General features: G+C 59.7%; 1 protein-coding gene across 6 annotated transcripts in view; it reads right to left on the bottom strand.

Moving 5' to 3' along the window:
- Positions 1–21,707, bottom strand: part of BAIAP2 (BAR/IMD domain containing adaptor protein 2) — a 71,028-nt gene that overhangs the window by 27,817 nt on the left and 21,504 nt on the right. For all 6 annotated transcript variants that reach the window (XM_059908333.1, XM_059908331.1, XM_059908335.1 and 3 more), the window contains exons 4-6: positions 1,795–1,856; positions 1,014–1,085; positions 266–403 (exon numbers count right to left, since the gene is read on the bottom strand). In XM_059908333.1, the coding sequence (XP_059764316.1) occupies positions 266–403; positions 1,014–1,085; positions 1,795–1,856 (272 nt within the window). The remainder of the gene's footprint in view (positions 1–265; positions 404–1,013; positions 1,086–1,794; positions 1,857–21,707) is intronic.

Here is a 21,707-nt window from a genome sequence, read left to right as displayed (position 1 = left end):
GGACTGCTGTCCTGCTGGCTCCGGGACGCCGGGCACCCACCACCCAAAATCCCCCAGGAGAGCAGAGCCTGGCTCTGCCCAGTTTCATCAGGAGGGATCAGCCTCGCCCCCTGAGACCAAGAAGGGTGAGTGCTGGGGACAGACAAGAGCGCCTGCCCTTCACCGCTCACTAAAAGGCCCGAGAAGTCCCAAAACCATAACCGGGGCCCCAGTGCTCCTGTGTGTCCCCAGGCAGAGCCCCCAGCACGCGGCGGCCAAGTCCCACCTGCAGCTCCTTGTCCGAGTACTTCTGGGGGTTTTTGCTGCCTTGGCTCTTCTTGCGGAGTTTCTTCAGCTCGGCCTGGCACTTGTCCAGCGCATCACCTTTGCTCCTTTGCTCCGTCTGGTATTTCTTCAGCGCAGCCTGAGATTCAAACAACAAAACCACGGGCAATGAGCTGGTGCGCCCCTCCCGCTCTCAACTGGGCCACAGCGGCCCCGACCCTGTGGACGGCAGGAATTGCGCAGCTGCAAACCTGAGGCCTCAGCTCTGCCCACCCTGGAGGTAAAGATCAGGGCTGGGAAAACCAGCCGAGCCTCCCTCTCTCCCACCCCAGGGCCAGAAGCGCCTCAGATCAAATCATGTAATGAACACCGACAGAGCCCAGCCCCTCGCCCTTCTTGTCAACCTGGGAGAGGCGACAGGGTCGGGGCATGAAGAACTCGAGGAAACGACAGCGGGTCAGAGGAGTTCACACAGGTTCCACAGGGCGGCTGCCTCACATCGTTTTTACAAAAAGTGGTTGAGAGGCGGGGGTAGCGGAACCTGGCATGTGGAGCATCAGACGCGAGAGTCCACTCACGGAGTCACATTTAGTCTCAAATGGGCATGAATGTCAGAGGAGCTGCAGGAAACCCACAGGATGGAGAGCTCACAGGAAGATGAAAACCGTTCACACGGAGGGAAGGATTCACACACAGCAGAGGCCAAGCAGCTCAGGGTGACCAGCAGGTACAGGGCGGGCGCTACTTACGCTCAGGTACCTGGAGTCCAGCTCCACCTTCTGTTCCAGCTGCGTTAGCAGCTCATTGTGAAAAGACTTCAGCTGGACATGGAGAGAAAACAGCCGTCAGCTCCGACGTGTGGCCGCCCCGGGAGAGGGGGGGCGGTCACCACGACCATGGCACCCGGGACGCTGGGCACCCCAATGGGAGAGAGGAGCTTGTCTGATCCATGAGCCGATGACCCCACAGGGACAGGTGGGCCCCGCAGGGACAGGTGGGCCCCGCGGAGCCAGGCGGCCCCGGGAGCGAGCACTGAACTGAAGCGCGGCCTTCGACAGGCACGGAGGCTCCGCTTTCCTTGGGGAGACAGAGACCGCCGCCCCACTGTCCCTGCTCTCCCGTGCTGGCGGGTAGTACAGGCACAAGCTGACACGAGCCGTGGACCTGCTGGGTCCTGGCAGGACCTATAGGCTCGGTGCACCTGTGCTTCCCCAGGCCACCACTCGAGGTGTCCCCACCTGGCCCCGCGGCCAGCTGAGCATAACACCCCATCTTGCCCGTGTCCTTTTCTTCCAGGTCCATCTGTATATCCTCAGCCCCCACGGTGGTCACATCCCTGGTGTGCGACTTCTCTCTCGGGCCCTGGGGACGCCCCCACCTCTCTGGGTATGATCACAGGAAGGCACATACTTCCCTAGTGGATGCATGGCCAGAGCACATGCCCGGCTCTTCCCCTCGCCTCTGACAGCACCTGCTCACCTTCATCTGCCCCTCCCTCCCCGGGGGCTGCACCGGGAGGCTGGGACTCACCATTTCTTCCAATTGATTTTGAATCTGCCTGTGGACTTCGGCCATCTGGAAGAGAACGTCCCCTGGGAGGCAGATGGCAAGAGAGAAAAGCAGGAGGAAAGTGAGCTACTCAGAATCACTGTCTTGTCACTCCCTCCACAGCTGGGGAGCGGGCACCGGTGGGCCAGGCACTGGGGTTGCTGTGGTCTGGAGACCGGCAGGCAGGGGTGTGCTGGGGGCAGGGGGAGGGGTGCCTCTCCAGGTGATGCCACCAAGAGGAGATGGGAAATTCTAGAATGACAAGGATACACAGTCGCTTGGTGTCTCTGGGGGTTTGGGGGCCTCAGGCATCTGCACTGGATCTGAGATTCACGGCAGAGGTCAGAAGACCGGAGACCCTACGTTTGCAGGTTTCAACCCTGCGTGCGACCCTGTGAGCACATGCGTCTCCTCTCACGGGCGCCAACCACCACCGGCCCACCTACCTCGGGCCCAGGCAGAGGTAGCCGCAACATGCAGCCCCTGTGCGTCCCGGGACATGGCGTGGAAGGAAGGTGGCCGTGGAGGGACGGACCCCACGGCCCAAGACACGTCATGGTCAGCACAGTCCCAACACCCACCCCAAATCAACGCTGTGGAACAGAAGCTCCGAGCTGGGGCACGCATGGCACCTGCCTCCAAAGAAAGACCCTCAGGGCCACTGCCCACACCCACAGGGTCAGCGTGAAGGACCTCCTTGCACAAATGGCTCATTTCCTCCTCTGCAGAGGGTGGGTCTGGAACGGGCAGTGCGAGCTCCATTCATTTCATCGGCAAGTATTTGTTAAGCAGCCATTTCTGGAGGCAGGCACCAACCATGCGCTGTGGTCACATGGAGGAGGGCCCGTCCCTGCCCTCGGGGGCAGTCACCTGCTGACTAACCCTGTCCCGAGGTGCTGCCTACACCAGGACTTCCTTCCCCTGCTCACATCCAGGCCACTCAGGGGTCACGTGACCCAGAGGATCCTTTTGGAGGCAGCCACAATGAGCACCTCTGGTCCCCGTGAGGCCAGCCAGAAAGCAGAACAGCTCCTGTGGCCCCTGCCCTAATGGGATGACGCTGCCCACCCTCCAAGATCACAATGACAGCACACACATGATCCCCTGGGGTCGCTTTCCCTCCCAGAAGCACAGCTGGGTTCTGGGGACGGCCAGCTCCTCCTGGTCATCGGGCCGTTCCATCACCTGCTGGTGCTGTCGCAGCCCTGATGACCACAGAGCATGGCGATCACCACAGGCAGGAGCCTTAGGGACAGATCGCCAATCCTTGGGGCAGGCTGCCCAAGGTCAGTGGGCTGTTAAATGGCCGCAGTGCTGGCCTCCGCTGGCAGGTCCCGGGCCCTGCCTCCCAGGGTCACTCTCTGTTGTTGGAGTTCACGCGAGGGCGGCCTCTCCAGCCAGCGGGTGCCCCACCCCCATCTGAGTTCTGAGTTCTCACTGTCAGTGCGCTGCTGGGCTGAGTGCCCAAAGGCCTGGCTTCGCGTCGGATGCACAGATTTCTGTCGAGGGAGGAGGAGGGGACAGGAGTGCTTCCGAAGGAGCCCCAGGGGTCACCTGGCAGCTGGGAGGAGCCACGGTGTGCCAGGGGGTAGGCCCTGCAAAGCCAACCGCATGTTCCTGTCAGGAGACAAGGTGGGGGGAGTTCCCTGGCAGCCCAATGGTTAGGACACCGTGCTTTCACTGCTGAGGGTGCAGGTTCGATCCCTGATTGGGGAACTAAGATCCTGCAAGTCATGGGGTGTGGCCAAAAACAAAAAAGAAAAAGGGAGACACAGGCATGCTGGTGGGTCCCCTCAGGATGGGGTCAGACCACACATAGCTGTGGTTCGCTGGGCCCTGGGCTGAGTGTCCAGCCTGCCGCCTGTGCCGCCAGTGCGAAGACCCCTTCCCAGGCACCACATGAGGAAGCACAGACCCCTGAGGGGCCCAGGCTGGCACCTAAGGCACCAAGCTGCTCACGGCTACTGCAGAGAGAGGAAGAAGCCCAGGCCCAGCCTGAGGCTTCAAAGGATGCTCGAGGTCAGGGCCAGTGCCACGCCGTGTGAGCGTGAGCGAGTGGGTGGTGTCTGTGTGGGTGTGAGTGGGGGAGGGCATGTGTGTGCCAGAGTGTACACGTGTGTGCGTGTGGGTGCACAGGGTGTGCGTGGGGGTGAGTACGTGCATGGACACAGGGGGTTGGGTGTGGGTGTGAGCGTGTGTGGCTGTGTTGCGCGAGGGTGTTGAGTGGGTACACGTGTGGCCGTATGTGTGAGCCTCAGTCTCCATTCTCTCTCCCCGCAGCCCTGGGGTGCTGCTACGCCCCCGTGGACACGCGGCTCCAGGAAGCTAAGTGACCGGGCTGTGACCGGGTGGGCCACAGGGATCAGAGCCGGTCCACACAGGTCTGCCTCCAGGACCACGCTTGTCCACGAGCCGGGAGGGGGAGGACGGAGCGGGGAGGTGCAGGAACAGGGGCAGACGCCAGAGCTCCTGATGCACGAATCCCCTAATCCAAAGTGATAAACATTTACTGAGCACCACGCATGCCGGCAGGGCCATGGACACCAGCACCAGGGCACAGGGGAAGGCCTGGCGGGGGGGGCCCAGAGTCCCTGGAAGTTACTTTCCACTCACTCAGGCTCCGAATGGCAGCCTGACCTCGGGCCTGACAGTGCTGTTGGGTATGGCGGGCAGGGAGGGGCGGCACCTGGGGACAAGAAGGCCCCACCCCCACCACGGCTGCCTGGGGGCAGCATGGTCCATGGTCAACCAACCATACGCCGAGGGCTGAGCTGAGGCTGAGCAGCCCCAGCAGGATAGGATGTGAGTCTCACTCATCCTCTCCTGGCCCTGACCCCACTTCTACCCCATCCCGACCCCAGGGGGCGGTCTATGAGTCAGGGAATTGGCCAAGGACAACAGGGGACAGAAGGTGCCTGGTCCCCGTCCTTGGCTGAAAAGGAACCACCAAGACAAATACAAGCGGGCAGCCCAGGGGACAAGGCCAGGCTGCCACCACCCTGACCTGACCTGCTCAGACCCGCAGCTCCCGAGTGGGATGAGGCCCCCGGCACCGCCATGGCCTTGCAGCAGCCCCAGATCTGACATGCTTGGTGGGGATGCCGTCCTGAGTGTCAAGGGTGGCACGCACAGGAAATCCAGACCCACAGGTCACCCTCTGGCCCTATGGGCTCTCTCAAGGGACATGAAGTCCATAAATAAGACACAGAGCAAGTGGCACCGTTGGCCACGCTTGAGGCCCCAGAATTGTAAATCAGTGTCCGGATCAAACTGAAAACACGTATTTCCTTGAAAGGCCACACAAAACTAGTTCAAGGAAAACATTTGAAAAATAACAACAACAACAAATACCAAGTCCTTTAGATAAAGAATTCCTGTTGCCAAGAAGAGTATGTGAAGCTTCTTGAGGATTCTGGACACTGCACCCCAAGCTCTGTCGATGCACTGGGACGCACCCCATCGCCTCCGCCCACCAGAGCCCCCGCCTGTGTCCCTGGGCACGCATGCGGGGAGTGGGCACATGCTCTGAGCTGCAAGCCAGTGGCTGCCACAGGCCGGTCCACACGGGGAATTTTTAAGGTGCATTTTACAAGCAGCTGCAGGAAGCCACGTGTACATGATGTCTGCAAGGTGGTGTGAGCGTGTACCAGCCACCAGGCAGTGGACCCCGGAGCACTGCGGGGGCGCTGGGCCAGCTGCAGCGGGCGGTCACCCCTGCCCGGGGATGAGGCTGTGCCCCGAACTAGGCTTCCCAGGAATGCCGGGGGCCTCAGTCATTGGCACGGACACTCTCTCGTCCTCTCACCCAGGTCCCTTCCGGGTCCTGGGAGGCGGGCGAGTGAAGGTCCTTGGAGCCATGGGGCCGGCCAGAGCCTCCCCCCTTCTCTGGGCTCAAAGGCCAGCACGAGGTGGAGACACCTTCCCAGGCCCACCCCACACGTGGAGGAGGAGGCCACCGGGCTTTCTACCAGGCCTCATCTTGGAACCCAGGTCTCGGTCCACAGCACAGGTGGGCCCTAAACTCGAAAAACCAGGTTTAAAATAGAGCCCAGACCCAGCCTCGCCAGAGCAAAGAGCGGGGGAGCAGGGTAATCAGTTGTCACCACTCATGGGACCGCCAGGGTCTCGAGGAGTGTGAACAGAGCGGGAGGCAGGCAGGTGGCCAGGCCCCAGGGCGCCACAGGAGGGGAGCGGGCAGGCCACCCTGGCACTGAGGAGGGTCTGGGAGCAGGCCATCAGGAGCAGGGACAGGAGAGGGCACACCTGGGTGTCATGAGGCTTCATCCAGGACAAAACCACGTCAGAAACACAGGCATCTGAGAACGAGGCGACGCCCTCCCACCCAGTGTTTACCCTGTGAGGAGGCAGCCAGGTCAGCAGTGAGTCACCTCCGGCTGCACACCCTTCAGCTCTGAGTTTAAAAATTCCTGGTACTCTTGGTAACCTTAAACACCAGCCTTGTGTCTTTGAGTTAAGAGTGGAACTCGGTACACATGGCAACTCCCCTCCCCCAGGGGAAGGCAGGGGCTGGGGCAGCACATGCACGAACGCGCAAACACACATATGCACACGTAGGCACACGATGTAAGCAACGTGCTGTTCACCTCCCTCCCCTCCAGCACAGTCAGGCTGGACACAGGCTGGTTCTGTCTGGCGTGGCTAAGACAGCACAATGTCGGGACAGTCGCCACCACCTTTGCTCTGCACGACTGCGGCCTGGGAGCCTGGGTACCCTGCAGACGGTGCGCGTCCCCCTGAAGAGAGGCTGTGTGGCCTCGGGAGCCAGGCTGTGCCCTTGTCCCTCAGGGTGGTGGCCTTGCCCTTGGTGACAGGGGCAGAAAGAACTGGTCCAGCCTTCTAGCAGGGACAGGGCCCCCAACAAGGACACAACACTGGAGCTGGGGTGGCTGGACAGGGAGGGCTGAGGCCCAGGCCTGTGTAGCCCCTCACAGGCCACTCTGTCCTCAAGGAGCATCCACCACTCGTAATTCCAGAACGTTCTCGTCACTCCAGAAACCTGTCCCCATCAGCAGTCACTCCCCTTTCCCTCCAGCCTTGGACAACCACTAATCTACTGTTTGTACGGATCTCCCTGTTCTGAGCGTTTAGTATCAGTGGGATCCCGTGACACAGGCCCTTTGTGTCTGGCTTCCTCACCAAGCATGTTTTTCGTTTTTGAGGCTCACCACGTGGCAGTGTGTCAGTGCTTCATTCCTCTCCCAGCTGGATGACATTCCAGGGAATGAGCCGCATTTTGTTTATCCAGTCGCCCATGATGTCCATCGGTGGACGTTTGGGTGTTTCCACTTTCAGGCTATTACAAATAGCGCTCGCTCCTGTGATAATCAGCTCTCCCTAGGAAGCAGTTTTATTTTATAATAACTCAATTCTTTTTGTACACAATCTTCGCCATATGATTTTTGAGGTTTTTTCCCATCGGCTTAGAGCAAGAGTCCACTAGCCAGCAGACCCTGGGGGGAGGTGAGTAAAAGGGGAGCCTCCAGCCAGTACTGTGACCACGTGGGGGGCTGGAGCCTCAGAGCTGCCAAGCCCTCCCAGGTTTCTCCAGAGCCAGAACGAGCCCTCCACTGCCACGAGGGAGCCAGGGGCAGCGCCCCTCCAGGCGCCCACTGCCATCTCTGAGGGGACCGCTCCCTGCTCCAGGCTAGTCCAAACCCCCCTGGGAAGATGAGGCTGCAGATAGGAATAGGAACTGATTCCACAGCAAGGAGCCTGCCTCTCTTGCAAGTCTGGGTGACTCAGCAACCCTCTCGCTTCAGAGCTGAGTGGGGAGGTTGGGGGCTGTCCGCGGGGGACCCTCTGCCCCCGCTGGCCACCCCCAGCAGGAGCTGGCTTCTGCCAAACCTTGGGATCGTGAGCCAGAGGGAGCATCACGGCTCAGTCGCTCTGCTTCTTTTCCTTAAGTGTTTTATTTCACCACCGATACGAAAAAATTCCCAACAGACTCTCAAAAATGTTCACAGCCCCTGGCAAGAACGTCAGTACAAGGACAAGGTGGAGGGGCCTGGCACTGGCCAGTGTGAGTGCTGGCCAGCACCTGGGGACCGAAGGCACCCACTGAGGGGAGAAAAAGGCAGAAACTAGAGACCCCGTCAGCACAGAGGGGCCGGGGCCATAAGCTGGAAGGTGCAGGGCACAGCTGAGGAGGGGGAGGCCCAGGTGCAGGAAGGCCCCACACCCGGGAGGATGGCAGTGGGGCAGACACTCAACAGAGCAGCTTGGCAGGGGCGGAGCTGCTCTCGCTTGGAGCTCCAGGCAAGGTCAGGACTCGAGCAGGGCGGCACCCTGCTGTGATATGGCCCCGACCTGATAGCAGACGACACAGAAGGATCAGCCACCCACCCCGGGTGCTCTCAGAACTTGTAGACGGTTCGGAGGAGCAGTCGATTTACACGTGTTCGGGGACGTAGGGCCCACCACTGACATCTCAGATCTCAGAAACATTCAAGTGTTTCCCCAAACTGGGCTCTTTGGGAAAAGATAAAAGATTCTAGAAGACTAGAGAAAATTACAGGTACCAGATTTTTAAAAGGGACCGACTCTAGAAATTGCAGGTTGGTGTCTTCATGTGAGAGTTGTTACTGAGATAAAGGTGACCCGCTCGCAGCCTGGGGCACTCGCTCACCTTCATCGTCACCACACTGACGACTGCTCCGTGAGCACCTGCTCCATGCAGGTGCCGCTCCAGGTGAGACAGTGAGCCAGAGGCCCTGCCTCTGTGGTGCCTGCACTCTTTCCTGGGAGGCAGACAAAACATGGGCCAGTGAGGAACGAGGAAGAGTGAGGGGTAAGTGGGCCAGGCAGGTCAGGAAGGAGGGCCACCCGAAGGCCGGGAGGACGAAGGATGCCTGTGGCTGCCGATGGCACAGAGACGGCAGGGAGCGGTCTGGCAGGGAGCCTCATCTCGCTGATTCTCGAGCCCCAGACCAGCACAGGTATAGCCCCACCCCTACCTGAGCTCCACAAGGCACCAGGCAGTCCCCCAGGGCACTGAATACTGACACAGGGGACCTGAGTGTGGCTGGAGGCCGGGTCTACAGCCACACCCAGAGGGTTCCATCCAAGGCCCAGAGATCAAAGGGGCCGTGAATCTGTTCTTATCAGCGGTGAATCTGTTCTTATCAGCGCTTAGAAGACAGACACTCTCCTCCCAGCCCAACCTCCAAACCTCCCGAAAGTAGCTAAAATAACAGAGCGGGTACCCGCTCACCCCTCACCAGGTTCCCTGGCTCTTTCCGACACATGCACCTAGATACCCGTGCACACACTTTTTGGCTGAACCACCTGAGACGGTAATAAACATCACGGCGTGGCCAGCATGTCAACTTCTGCACCTGGAGAGCACGGACCTGTGTGCACAGGCCCACGGCCAGCCCAACCCAAGGACAGTGGCCACCGACACAGACCCTCTTCCATCAGCACCCGCACCTCGGGGGCTGGGTGCCCCAACTCATCGCCGCCTGTGAGCTGCTCCCCAACCCTGGACCTCACGCGTGGCTCTTCAGGTCTGTGTCTCTGTCTCTGTCTCTCTCTCTCTGTCTCTCTCTCTCTCTCTCTCTCAATAAGTCAGCATACTGTTTATCTAAATGCTGCTCTGTGAGCATCTAGAACAAGTAAGTCATAAACAGGCTTAATCGTGGGTTATGAGGACTTAACCTTCAGCGGCACCAGAATTCTTATCTTTCCTCTGTGGAGTCGGGAGTCTTCAGCCTCTTTAATCCAGAAGAGTCCTCTCGAGTTGCATCTCTCACAATGCTGACATTTTTAAAGACTCAGGCTGCTTTTTTGGTTTTTTCTTTTTGCAGAAAAAACACATGTTCTTATAATCTGCAAATGACAAGAAGCTGAGAGGGAGCGTGGATCTGGGAGACTGGGAACAAGCCGGGGTGGGAGGGGGGCTCAGGCCCCAGAGTCTGGCCGCTCAGGCTGGCGCCCGGCAGATCTGTGCAGCTCCCCACCTTGTTCTATGAGCCAAGGGTGGACCAGACTCCACCTGAGGGCCTCTCCTGGGCCATAACGCTAGACTCCTAATCCCAAAGGAGCGAGGACAGGATTTCAGGAGGAGATGAGTTATCACCCATTTAGGCTTAAAAAAGAACACGTTTTTGCCAAAGCAACACAGACCCGAGAAAGCCTGCTTTGAGATGGTTCCCATGAAGACAGCCAGTGGCCTGAGCTGACCCCCAGCAAAAGTGAACAACAGCACGGGATGAAGAGGGTAAGGACCCGGCTGCCGGACCCCAGGGCTGGGCACAGCTGCATGGAGGGCCAGGTCCCTCCCCCAGAGCACTGTGACCCCCACAGTGGAGCATCACCCCCAAGATCAGTGTCCAGAGGGCAACCCAGTGAAACTTCTAAAACCTGATTAACCCAAGAAGTGGGAGGAAGCTGGGGACCTGAGGTGGGGGAGGTCACAGAAGGCAGTTTCAATCTCTGGAAGGCACAGGCGGCTGAGCCCTGGCTGGGGGAGGGGTGGGAAGTGTGGAGGTGGGGAGGGGCCTCCTCCAAAACCCACTGCCACAGAGCAGGACCAACCCCCAGGGCAGAGACCAGCCTCCATCCTGGTGCCTGTCCACCAGCCAGGGGATGTCCGTCAGGGGGCCCACCTGGGGGTGACAAGTCCTGATAGTCCAGGCACCTGCGGGGAAAAGGCTCCAGGCCTGGGCTGACCTCACTGTCTCATGGGTTACGTGTACATGTTTGTACCTCATCCCAGGATTAAATCAGTAAGACCACGTGTCTCCTGATTAGGGGGTTGGGCTGACAAGGCACACGGCACAGCCCCTGACCCAGAGAAAGAGCTGGGCAAGTGTTTGCGCCCCTGCCAGTAACAGTGACAATGACAGCCAGGAACCTGGGTGCAGCTCCACCTTGACATCAACGGTCCTGCCACACACACCCTCTTTCTTTAAGCAGGAGGATGGTGGGTGAAGAGGTTCAGGAACTGGGCAATAAGACAGGGAAAGCCCCCTGCCCACATGCATGTTCCATCCTTCTGAGGAGCTGGGCCCCGGCCGGCAGGAGGGTACCACCCATGTGTGGTCAAGGGCACCACGCGTGCCCTTTCTTCCCCTGCCTATGTCCTTCGTCCCTGATGCCAAAGTCAGGCCTGGGCAGGGGTCCCCAGTGCTTGGTTTCTTGCTCACCACCCCCATCCTCACACCTGTGTCCTTCCCACTGTGAGAGGGCTGTGTCTGTCTCTGACCCTGGCCGTGAAGACGGGACACTGCACAGGGCTCTGTGGACAAGAGCCCGCGGGGCTCCCATGAAGGCACAGTGTCAGCGTGCAGGGGGAGCTGATGCTACGAGAAAGTGGGTGTCTTCAGCAGCATTACAAATGTGGTGGACGCTGATGAGAGCCCTGCTCCCCAGCTGCCTGGACCTGGACCTCTCAGACCATGCTGGGCACTCCCAGAGCACAAGCCTTCCAGGACAGGATCTGAGAACATGTGGGAAGAATGGGAACCTCCAGCGTTAAGTCCCTGCCCATGTGGCTCATCCTTAAGGGCTCCCTGGGCTGCCACAGCCCTGAAGGCCAGTCCTGTAACCTGCTGGCCCCCCACCTAGTAGACGTCAAGCCAGATCACCCCAGGACATGAGCACCCCAGCCAGATTCCCAGCCCTGATGGGTCCCCAGGAGCAGCCTTATCGTGCGTTGGGGAGGGTCCTACCGTCCCTCCACCGCCAGGAGCCACCTGCCGAGGCCCCGCCCCAACTCCAAAGTGGCTGATACTGCTCCTCCTGGGGATAAAATTGGGTGACCGGTCAGGGGGCAGCCAAGCCCGGATGCAGCTAGAAATGAAGCCGTCTGAAAAGGCAGGGTGGCCCAGGGCTGTCAGCTGCACCACAAAGGTCAAAGTCCTCCCGGACCTGGGGTTACAGTGCCAGGTCTCTCCAAGGGAGAGTGGCCCTTCTCTGCCGGCACCGCCACGTCAGGCAGGGGCTGGGGTGGCCGGGAGGCTGTGGCCCAGGTGGAATTGAGAGCAGAACGTCCACACGGTTACTGACCAGTAACAAGTCGACTGACCAGTGCAGGCGTCACATGAAGGATGATCTGGGTGGGGTCACGAGGTACGACTGCAGGGGTGCCAGGACGGCCCCTCTGCTCCCTGATCAAGTCCAGCCAGGGCCACCTTAGCAACCCTCCCCCCCACTAGAGGAGCCCGACAGAGTGTGAGGGGTGGAGCTTGGGGGACCATGGTGAGGACCATAGCAGCCACAGGCCTGTCGGGAGCCCTCACCCCACCTGGGCACTGACACCAGACCCCTGGACTACCTCTCCAGGAGAAGCAGAGGTGAGACCAGCACAGCCGGGACTCTGCGACCACGAGACTAACGTGTGTGGGCGTGTGCTGCGGTGGGGTGGGCAGGAGTTCTCTGCCTCCTCCCAGGTAGAGCCACGTGCTGGAACAGCCCTCAGCAGCCCCAGATGGTGCTGGGGGCGCAGAGAAGGTGTCTGACCTTCCTTTGGAGACTAAACCTCCAGCCCTGTCTTTGCAGAGCTGGACTTGAACCTGGCGAGCAGGACGCACTATTACTGCCAAGTGGTCATGGCGTTCCTTTTGGTCACCGGCAGCCACCGAGGGCGCCAAAACACTCGTTTCTTGAGGATCTGTCATTTTAGGAGGAGCCAGAGCTCCCATTCCCTGCTGGTGGTCAAGGGGCTCTTGAGCCAAGGGATCAGCTGCTCAAACTTGGCTGGGAGCGCCTGTTGCCTCCTGAAGCCTTCTGAAGCAAATATCCATAATGCTCAATTATTCTGGTGGCTTCCAGAGCGGAAAGGCGCCTCTGAGAGCTCATTAGCATACGCCTGAACAAGGCACGAATATAGAGCTCTCGTTCCGGAAGACAGACAGCCGAGGGCTGCGGGGGTGTCGCGTCGGCCGTGAGAGCCACCGGTATGGGATGCAGAGCTCAGACAGCACTGAGGGACCCCTCTGGGATCAGCCACCAACCCCCCCCATCCTCCCTGCTGGCCTCAAAGCCACCAGTTCCTCCCTGGTAGAGGCAGAGTTCTTCTCCTGCCTACAAAATGGCAAAAAATGGCAGGTGGCCAAAAGGATAACCAGGACAAAAATCGATGGCTGTTGCCATGGTGATGATAGCGGACAGTGACCCTCCCTGACTGCTGCTCTGAAGCAGAGCAAGACCAAACGGCCCCTCGGTGTCGGTATCAGTGTTGTGTCCAAAGTGGACGCCCAGGCACCGGAGTGTCGTGGCACGAGGTGGAGGAGGCACCGACCACACGTGGCCCAACCGTCCGGGCTGGCCTCCTTCCTGTCCTGAGCCTCTGCCCTACCTGCTCCGGGTCAGGTCCTGGACTGGCATCGGCCACATAGGGAGTCTGATAAGATCTCAGAAGCTCAGGCCTGCCCCGGGCCTCCTGAAGCCAAATATGCATTTGGATGTGTCCTCGGCCAGTCCACACACTCTCAGGCATCCACAGTTACACTCGGGGCTTCGGGGTTCCCAGGCTGGCCGCCCAGGCCGATGGAGGGCTGCTTCAAGGAACTGGCCGACAGGAGGCCGTGGAGCGTGTGGGCTGAGCCTGGGCGACAGGGAGGCGGGGACTTAGGGTCAACCTGGCGTCCTCTCCCCATGGGCCGGGCAGGCGCTGGCTGAGCCGGGTCCCCGCAGCAGCAGCAGCAGGAAAGGGCACTGCGAGACGCTGGCTGTGCTGCCGGGAGACAGCAGGGCAGGAACTCACATCGACAGACCCTCCACCCACCAGCATCACCGTGCTTCAAAATGCCGTCTTTTCTCCTGCCCGACGCGACTCACAAGGGGACAGGGAAATGTGGGTGTGGACAGAGGGAGGGGTTTTCCTCCCACATTCCCACCCAGAGCAGGGACGTGAGTGGACAAGGCCACAACCCCTGACCACAGGAGGCCACCTGGACCTCGGCAGGGCGGGCAGGCCAGGCCCAGAGCTGGAAGGTGCGTGGATGGCGCTCCTCCAGGGCGGCCACCCTCCAGGGGGTCACAGCCCCGTGAGGCTGCGCCCCAGGCCGGGCAGGCACCGCTGCTCCGATCCTCACCAAGTGCCATGAAGGCCCCCCAGAAGCGGTGGTGGCGCCCCATTAACCTGCCCACTCATGCCCCCGATTAACTGTCCAAGTGGACATCAGCTCTCCTGGGGACGGTTTCTCAGGCATCAACTTGCTCTAAATCATGTGAGACACAATCCGGAACAGGCCCAGTTGAGGACTGCTCATCAGGTAATCAGGCCTCTGCGGTCGGAGCGTCCACAGTGCCTCTGACACACCTGCCCTCCTGCCAACGCCGGGGACCCAGGGGCCAGCACCCCTCGGAACAGGCGGAGACCTGCCACAGAGGCTCCCGAGCCGGCACCTGTGCCCGCCGGGCCCCCCGCCATGCGTGGGATGCTCCAGGGCCACCGGCTCTCTGCTGGAGGATAAACGAAGGACCGCTTCCTCCTCACTCTCACTTGGGGGCGGGGAGCTACAGACACACTGAGAACACAGCACACGCTGTCGGCGGGACCTCAATTCAGAGGAGGCACGGCGGGGTCACAGGACTGGGGGCCCCCAGGGCCCTCCAGCCACCCAGGCACTCGAGTCAGACTGGCCGTGGTGGGAGAGCCCTCACAGGCATGCTGCTGCAGGATGGGCTTTAAAGGACCTCGGCGAGCCTCCTGCTGCGGACCCAGGTCAGGTCACATGCTCCCCCTCAGTGGGAACAAGCCCCAGGCCCGGTCCTCACAGACCCTGCCAGCCCCACCTCACCACCAGAACCAGGCTCAGAATGAACCACAGCTAAGGGCCCCCTTCCCCTCCTCCCAAGCAGGACCCCCAGGAACTAGTCCAGAGGGTGTGGGGTCACCACAGCCACACACCGCTGTTCCCTATGGATGTTCCCACCCTGGAGTGGGCCCTCGGACACCGAGGAAGCATGAAAACACCCTGAGCCGTCTCTCCTGCTATGGCCAGAGTCGCTGAGAACAGGCAGATCCAATTAAGACGTTTATTAATCCCTCCTGACAAAGGCTCGAGCCGGCCCCATAAAGCTCTCATCAGGGCAGGCGAAGTGGACACGCTGGAGCCCCTGGCCCTTCACACCAGTCATGAGAGTCCAGGGGGCCCTGAGAGGGGACCCTCAGATTGCCCTCTTACCCTGTGCTCAGCCCCAGGCTTTGACCTGTTCAGCATCCACACAAAGCCGGGCACGAGGACAGAGACTGCAAAAAATCTGCCTGCTGTCAAGATCTGCTTGAGGCCTGAGGGAGGCCAGGAGAGCGTGGACCCTATTCCTGGGGTTCCGGTGACTGCCTGTGTGCTGGCCACTTCTCCCAGGGGCTAAGGGACACCCCCCCCACGTGCTATGGCGGGGGCTGCTGGTGTTATCAGCTGGGAAGAGGAGGTGAAGGCAGGATGCAGGCAAGGAGCCCACTCCAGGCCAGCCTGGGGACACCAGGCCATCATGGGACCACAGTGTAGGGCGACATGGGTCCTCTGAGTCAGGACCCTCAGGGATGTGAAATCGCCCTGGCTCCCACTGTGCAGCTGTAATTAAGTCCTCCAAGTGGCGTCTGTCAGGTTTACCAGTCAAAGGTGGGGTCTGACAGCAGGTGGATGTGAGACAGACTGTCACCCACCTGCAGGGAAGGCAGGGACACACTCGGGCTCCCCAGCCAGGTGTTGACAGCTCTGCATGACATGGAAGGGGCCGTGATGCAGCCCGACAACCTCCCGGCCTCACAGGGAGCACAGGAGCCGACCTGGTGGGCAGCCCCCCGACCTGGTGGATGGCCTGTGGCACCATCTCAGAACTGCCTCTGCCAAGGAAACTATCCGGCAACAGTCTCAAAGGCCCCTGGGGTCACATGGCCCCTGCATTTCAGCGACCCACGCGCAGGAAAGGGCCACCCCGTGCCTCTAAGCATGAGGCTGTCGTGGGAAAGTCAGCCGGCATCTGCAGGAACCAGAAGAGGTAGCCAAGTCCCACGGGGCGAGTCTCCGAAGGTGGCATGGGACTGCCTGCCTCGCTTCTTCACTCGGGTAGCTGGGCGTGGACAGCAGCCAAACGCCAGGGGAGTGTTCAGGCCACACCTTCATCCAGTGACTCAGCGGCCAAACCTGGCCCAGTTTCAGGTGCAGGGAGCCGCCTCCTGCCCCGAGGCCCCCCCCAGCACAGAGCTCCCGCTCTCTCATGGGTGCGGGTGCAGATACCAGTATGGGTGCAGGCAGGTGGCGGCCGAGCACAGGCCCAGGGCACCTGCAAGCACACACACGCCCGGGATCACAAACAAGCGAGCTCTTCAAAGGCAGAGAACACAACAGAGGCTCGGGAGACGGTGAGGGCCAAACAAAACGGCCGCTCAGCCGCTGGCCCTCGCCTGCGCAGATGGACAAAATGTCCAGGTGAGGCTCTGGCAGAGGCCCTGGACACAGGCTCTGGAGGGACGGGCCCAGCGTGAAGGTCGGCCACACACGGAGGAAACAGAGGGCTCAGGGCAGGCTGGGCCCTTCGTTGCAATGATGGCCTCGTGTTAGTGCTGCCAGCCAGGAAAGCCTAGAATGCTCCACAGGATATGTCACCTTAGCCTCCTGCACAGACACAGGGCAGCTGACTGACCCTCTTCTTGCATGAATGATTCTGGCACAGAGCCCCTGAGTCACCTGCCCATCTGAGCACTGTGCCCGGAGCCCAGGTGCATTGGACTCTGGCCTCCACCTCTTACTCCTGCCTGTGCTGGGCTCAGTCCTGCTCTTTGCACGGTGGCTTTGGGGAGTAGAGCTGGGGGCCTGGCTGCAGGGGGCCACCCAGCGGGCAGGATGTGCTCAGGAGTGCCAGCTCCCTGGGGACTACTGCAGATGGTGGCACGGCTGTCGGTGAGGGGGACAGGACAGTGGCCTCCCCTGCACAAAGGATGAGGTCAAGGTCGATGGTGGCACCCCCAGGAGCAGGGGAGCAGGGCACCCCAGGGGCCAACACCGGGGAAGAAACCAGCAAGCAGGACAACACAGAGACTGCACCAGTCTGATGTTGCACCAGGCCAATTGTGGAGTGGCCGTGATGGTGGAACAGAGGGCCCGGAAGCCAGCCTGTCCACTGCCTGGACTGAGGTCCCCCACACATGTGTGCTTTCAGCCCCATGGCCAAGGCCGGGCTTGCTGACAGTGCACACGGGGGCTGGATGGAGAAGCGAGGAGGTGCCATCGGGATCACCCCAGGGGAGCAGTGACAGGGCGCAGGTGAGATGCCACTGTACTTGGTCTGTGCCAACAGGGGACAGGCACCGGGGGGTCTCCACCTGCTCTCTCTGCTTTGATATGACCTGAAGTGTCCTGTGACTTAAAGCTTAAGGCAATGGGAGAGCCCAGAGGGGACATGGCATTGCTGACAGCGCCCAGGACAAGAGGACAGCGTCTGCACTGTTCCCTCCTTCAGGGCAAAAGGAGCCTGACTGGAGATCCGACCTCCCCGACCAGCCCTGGAGCCCACGCCGGAGCAGTCTGGAAATACCCACTCTGCGTCATGCTCCCCACCATGCTGGCATCTCAGGCTGCCCGTGTCAGGGGGACGGGGAGAGGCTGGGTGCACCCTGCTGTGGCCAGCAGCAAAGGGGCCACCTGCCCCCTATGCCCTGTGGCCTCCAGGCTCAAGGTAGAGAAAGAAGCAGGAGAAACAAACATGAAAACATGCTCGCTTCCAGATCTTAGCAAACCCCCAAGTTTGTGGTCTACGAGCTTGGAGAGTGAGCCCCCTCAGGGTGCTGTGATCGGGGTCACCCTCCCTTGGGCCACCATCCTGGCTCCTTGGTCTGGGGAAGGCCTGGGTCTGTATACACCGGGGACTAGCCTGGAGCCTCGGACCCAGATGGGACACCCGCGCTGCCCTGAGCTGCCGGTCAGCCCCACGAGCACAGAAATCCGTGAGGAAAGCAAGCAGACAGGGCCTCGGAAAAGCTGCCCCGAGTACACAGATCAAAGAGACGGGGATGACCTCCATAATCACCTGCCTGGGGGTGGCACCAGGTGTGCCTCAACGGAGCTGTGAGGGGGGCGGTCAGGGAGACAAGTCCACGGCAAGTGTGGGTGGCTGCTGGCGGGGGATGAGAGGGCGGCGAAGCGATGGGGAAGGCAGGCATCCCTGCACCCCGACTAAGCAGCCTGCCTATCAAAGCGAACCCAGAGCCGAGTGGAGTGAAGATGAGAGGCCGTCTCCTCTGTGAGGTCTGGAGCTGCAGGGCCAAGCTGCCTCCTGGCCACAGGACCAAAGGCAGAGCGGCCACTCGCTCTCCACAGGGACGGGGAACAAAGGGGCAGCAGCTCAGCGACTGGGCTGTGACTTCTGACCTCCACGGGCCTCAGCCTCGCTCTCAGCAGGAGACCTCACGTCAGAAGCCTCTGCTCTGGTGATAAGGGGTCCAGCTCTGGGCAGTACGTGGTCGGCTGACGTGGCGGGGGGGCGGGGGGGCGATGTGCTGCTCAAGACCCTCACTCTATGCAGGAAGGACGCAGTGCAGGGCTCATAGGGAGATGGGGAGGGGGTGCAGTACCCTCTGAAGCATTAGACGAGGGTCGGCATGGCTGAATCCCACACCGTCCTAGTGGGCTGTTGGCCCAGGGAGCAGAGCAGGAGCCATACAGCTCCTGCCCTTCATGGGAAAGAAAAGGCAAGAAGAACTGGAAGAACGGGGCAGGGATCAGCAGAGGACGGAGGGCGACCGGGGAGTGGCCAGGGCGTCTCACTGCTTGCCTGGCAATCCCTGACCCCAAAGCCACCAGGGGCCACACCCAGAGGGACCCCAGCAGGAAGTGGGCAGCAAGAGGGCAGATGAAGCCCCACTTTGCAGGGCCTCGAGATTAAGTCTCTGGTCAGGAGCCCGGCGCCTGGCTCAGGACGTCGTCAGTGTGAACAGAGCTCCCTCCAGGCTGCTGCCACAACCTCGGCTGGAGCACCACCTCCCCAGAGGCACTCACCCCTTGAGGGCTCTGGTTGACCCCCAGGACAGCAGAGACCTCGCATCTCTTCCCTCCCATCCTGGGGAGTAAGGTCTATCGAGAAGAAAGTGGTCAGAAACGAGTAATTCCCCAGGGCTGCAGACAGGAAGGGTGGAGGAAAACAAATTCAGCATGAAACAAAACAGACTGAAAACAGGGTTACTGAGAACAGAGAAGTTCCCCTCATAAAGTTCAGCTTGTCAGGAAAACACGACCACACATAACTTGTAGTTTACGCACTCAATAACTCAGCTGGAAAACACATAAAGCAAAAACCTCACAGAGAAACTGATGAGCCCATCTTCCTGGGGAGTAAGAAAAACGCCTCTTTCACTTACTAATAAGGAGGTGGAATTACTGAAGATTTGAACGCAATTAGGAACCCTGCACCCAGAATCGGAATAAGCAGGGAACATGTGTTCTCTTCAAACATAACAGACACCTATAAACATGGGCCACACGCCAGACCAAACAGCCTGTCAATGAATGTCCAAGATTCAGATAATTCGGGAATCAGCACAGGCCCCCCTACATGGGGTCCCGACCAGCTTTTGGGGAGGGGGAGCTCATACAGATGCCCAGGGCCACAGGCAGAGCTAACGAGACCAAGGAACTGAGAAGAAAACGTTTCCTAGGCAAGTGACCCAGTGACATTGTTCCATGAGGACAGTGGCCAAAGTGCACCACCAAACCCCAATCCCCACCACACTCCAGCCAAGAGCAAAGGGTCCCAAATCTGAAATTTCTGCCACTTCTACCAGGGCCTCAAAGCTCAGAAGGACCTGGAAGCTCTCAGCTTTCTCAGCAGGTCACTGCAGGGCAGCCCCAGGACGGGCATCGCCCCTGGGCTGGGTCATCGGCCCCTGGTACACGGGCACCCAGCACGCCCCAAGTTATAACAAAGTGGAAACAATTGTCCTGCTGGTATCCAAGATGCTGGTCCCAGTTTGGTTTTCCCCTCCCCTCCAGCACCAGGTAGACCAGAGCTGCTGCCTCGGCGCCTGGGGTTTGGGTGGCCTGCCGGGTGGGACTCGCCCACACAGAGGGGGGCACAAGGGCACCGGAATAGAAGGCAGCGGTGCCCAGCCTCACTCAGACAGGAGCACTGCGAACCCTCACACGCCGGTCACGTGGGAGGACAGCAGGGCCAGAAGGGAGAGCCCTGTGGCGTCACACTGGTGAGCCCCGGGGCAGCGGCTGCTGTGGAACCGCGTGGAGGTCACCCCACGGTGGGCTTGGCATCATGGTCCCGAGGACTAGCTCGTTCAGAGCAGCAAACCCACCCCGCCCCCCCCTCCGGGAGTAACCCAAGCGCTGATGGAGAAGACAGAGAAATACACTGTGTTCATCACGTGTTCACAGAATATTCTACAGCAGTGAAAACGCAGCACCCGCTACTGCAGGCAACAGGCGGATCATAACGCGGGTACAAGAAGCAGGCTGCACAAACCCGGCTTCCCACGGCCAGAAGCCCCAGTTCCTGCCAGGCCCTGCCCCCTTCCCCCAGCCTCGACCCCCTCCTCCTCTCCAGACTTTCCCATTTCTGCCAGAATGCGTTTTTGTCCACCTTGCACTTGTGGACATACCCTTGCTCTTGTCCTCCGCCCCTCCTTGTGCCCTTGCTGTCCTCACCCAAGGTCGGAGTTGCAGCTTAACCCCTGCCCCCGGTTACCCCTCCCGGGGGCCCGGGAGGCCACACACCACACCCACCCTTGGGATGCTTTGTTCTCCAGGTCCCCTTGGGCCCTCCCCCAACATACACACTGTAGCTACGTCTGGAAATTTCACAACACCCACCCAAGGACAAAGGTCTCAAAAGCTTCCCGGAGGGGAAAAACAAAAAACTCACGTTAAAAAAAAAAAAAAAAAAAAAAAAAATTAGCCAAAATGACACTGAAGACTGCAACACCAGAAGGCAGAGGACAGGGGGTGAGGACTCTAAGGGAAGGCGGTCTCCCACCTGGAATTCTAAGCCAGTGCGAGGTAGAGAAACATCCGCAGACAGACATGGGCTCAGAAATGTTATTTCCCCTTTTCCTGCTAAGGAACCATTAAAAGGAAGGATGATCTCCCTAATTGAGGGAGTAAAACAGGACCCACGGCCCAGAAAACATGGTCCCAGACTGGAGAAGGGGCGTCCCATGCATGGTCCAGCCACCGGCCCAGGGTATCAGAGCAGGTCGGGGCTCCGGGAGGCAAGTTCCAAGAGGGGGAGAAGCGGCCAGATGAACGGGATTGCGGCCGGCAGGGAGGAGTCCCAGAGCGCGGTCTCGGGTTTGGGAGCGAGTTAATGACCGCAAACTGACGACTAAGCAAACGAAGGGGAGCAATTATTAACTCCAGCAAAAACAAAGTTGTCAAAATAGTAACAAAAACCTATGGACCACAGTTCAAGAAAAAATATCACTCAACTGGACTTCATTAAAATTAAACATTTCTGTTCTAAAGCCACTGTGAGAGGGGTTTCCCTGGCGGTCCAGTGGTTAAGACTCTGCGCTTCCACTGCAGGGGGTACGATCCCTGGTTGGGGAACTAAGACCCCACATGCCATGTGGTACGGTCAAATAAATAAATAAATAAAACTACTGTGACAAGAATGAAAGGCTAGTCTGGGAGAAAATATCTGCAAAGTATGTATCTGAGAGAGCACTTCAACCTAGAATACACAGAGAACTTTTACAACTCAATTATAAGACAAAAACCCAACTGAAAAAAGGGGGACAAAGATCTGAAGAGACATTTCACCAAAGAAGATAAACAAACGGCAAACACTATGTGAAAAGATGCTCGAAGTCATTAGTTCGTTAGAGAAATGTGGACGTGGAAATGCACAAAACTGGAAACAACCCAAATGTCCATCAGCGGAAGAATGTATAAACAACAGGTCACCTCCACACAGCGGAAACT

Source organism: Balaenoptera ricei, chromosome 20 (assembly GCF_028023285.1).
Source record: "Balaenoptera ricei isolate mBalRic1 chromosome 20, mBalRic1.hap2, whole genome shotgun sequence".
Classification (NCBI taxonomy): domain Eukaryota; kingdom Metazoa; phylum Chordata; class Mammalia; order Artiodactyla; family Balaenopteridae; genus Balaenoptera; species Balaenoptera ricei.
Note: the sequence above shows the minus strand (reverse complement) of the source record. Positions and strands in the feature narration are given on the sequence as shown.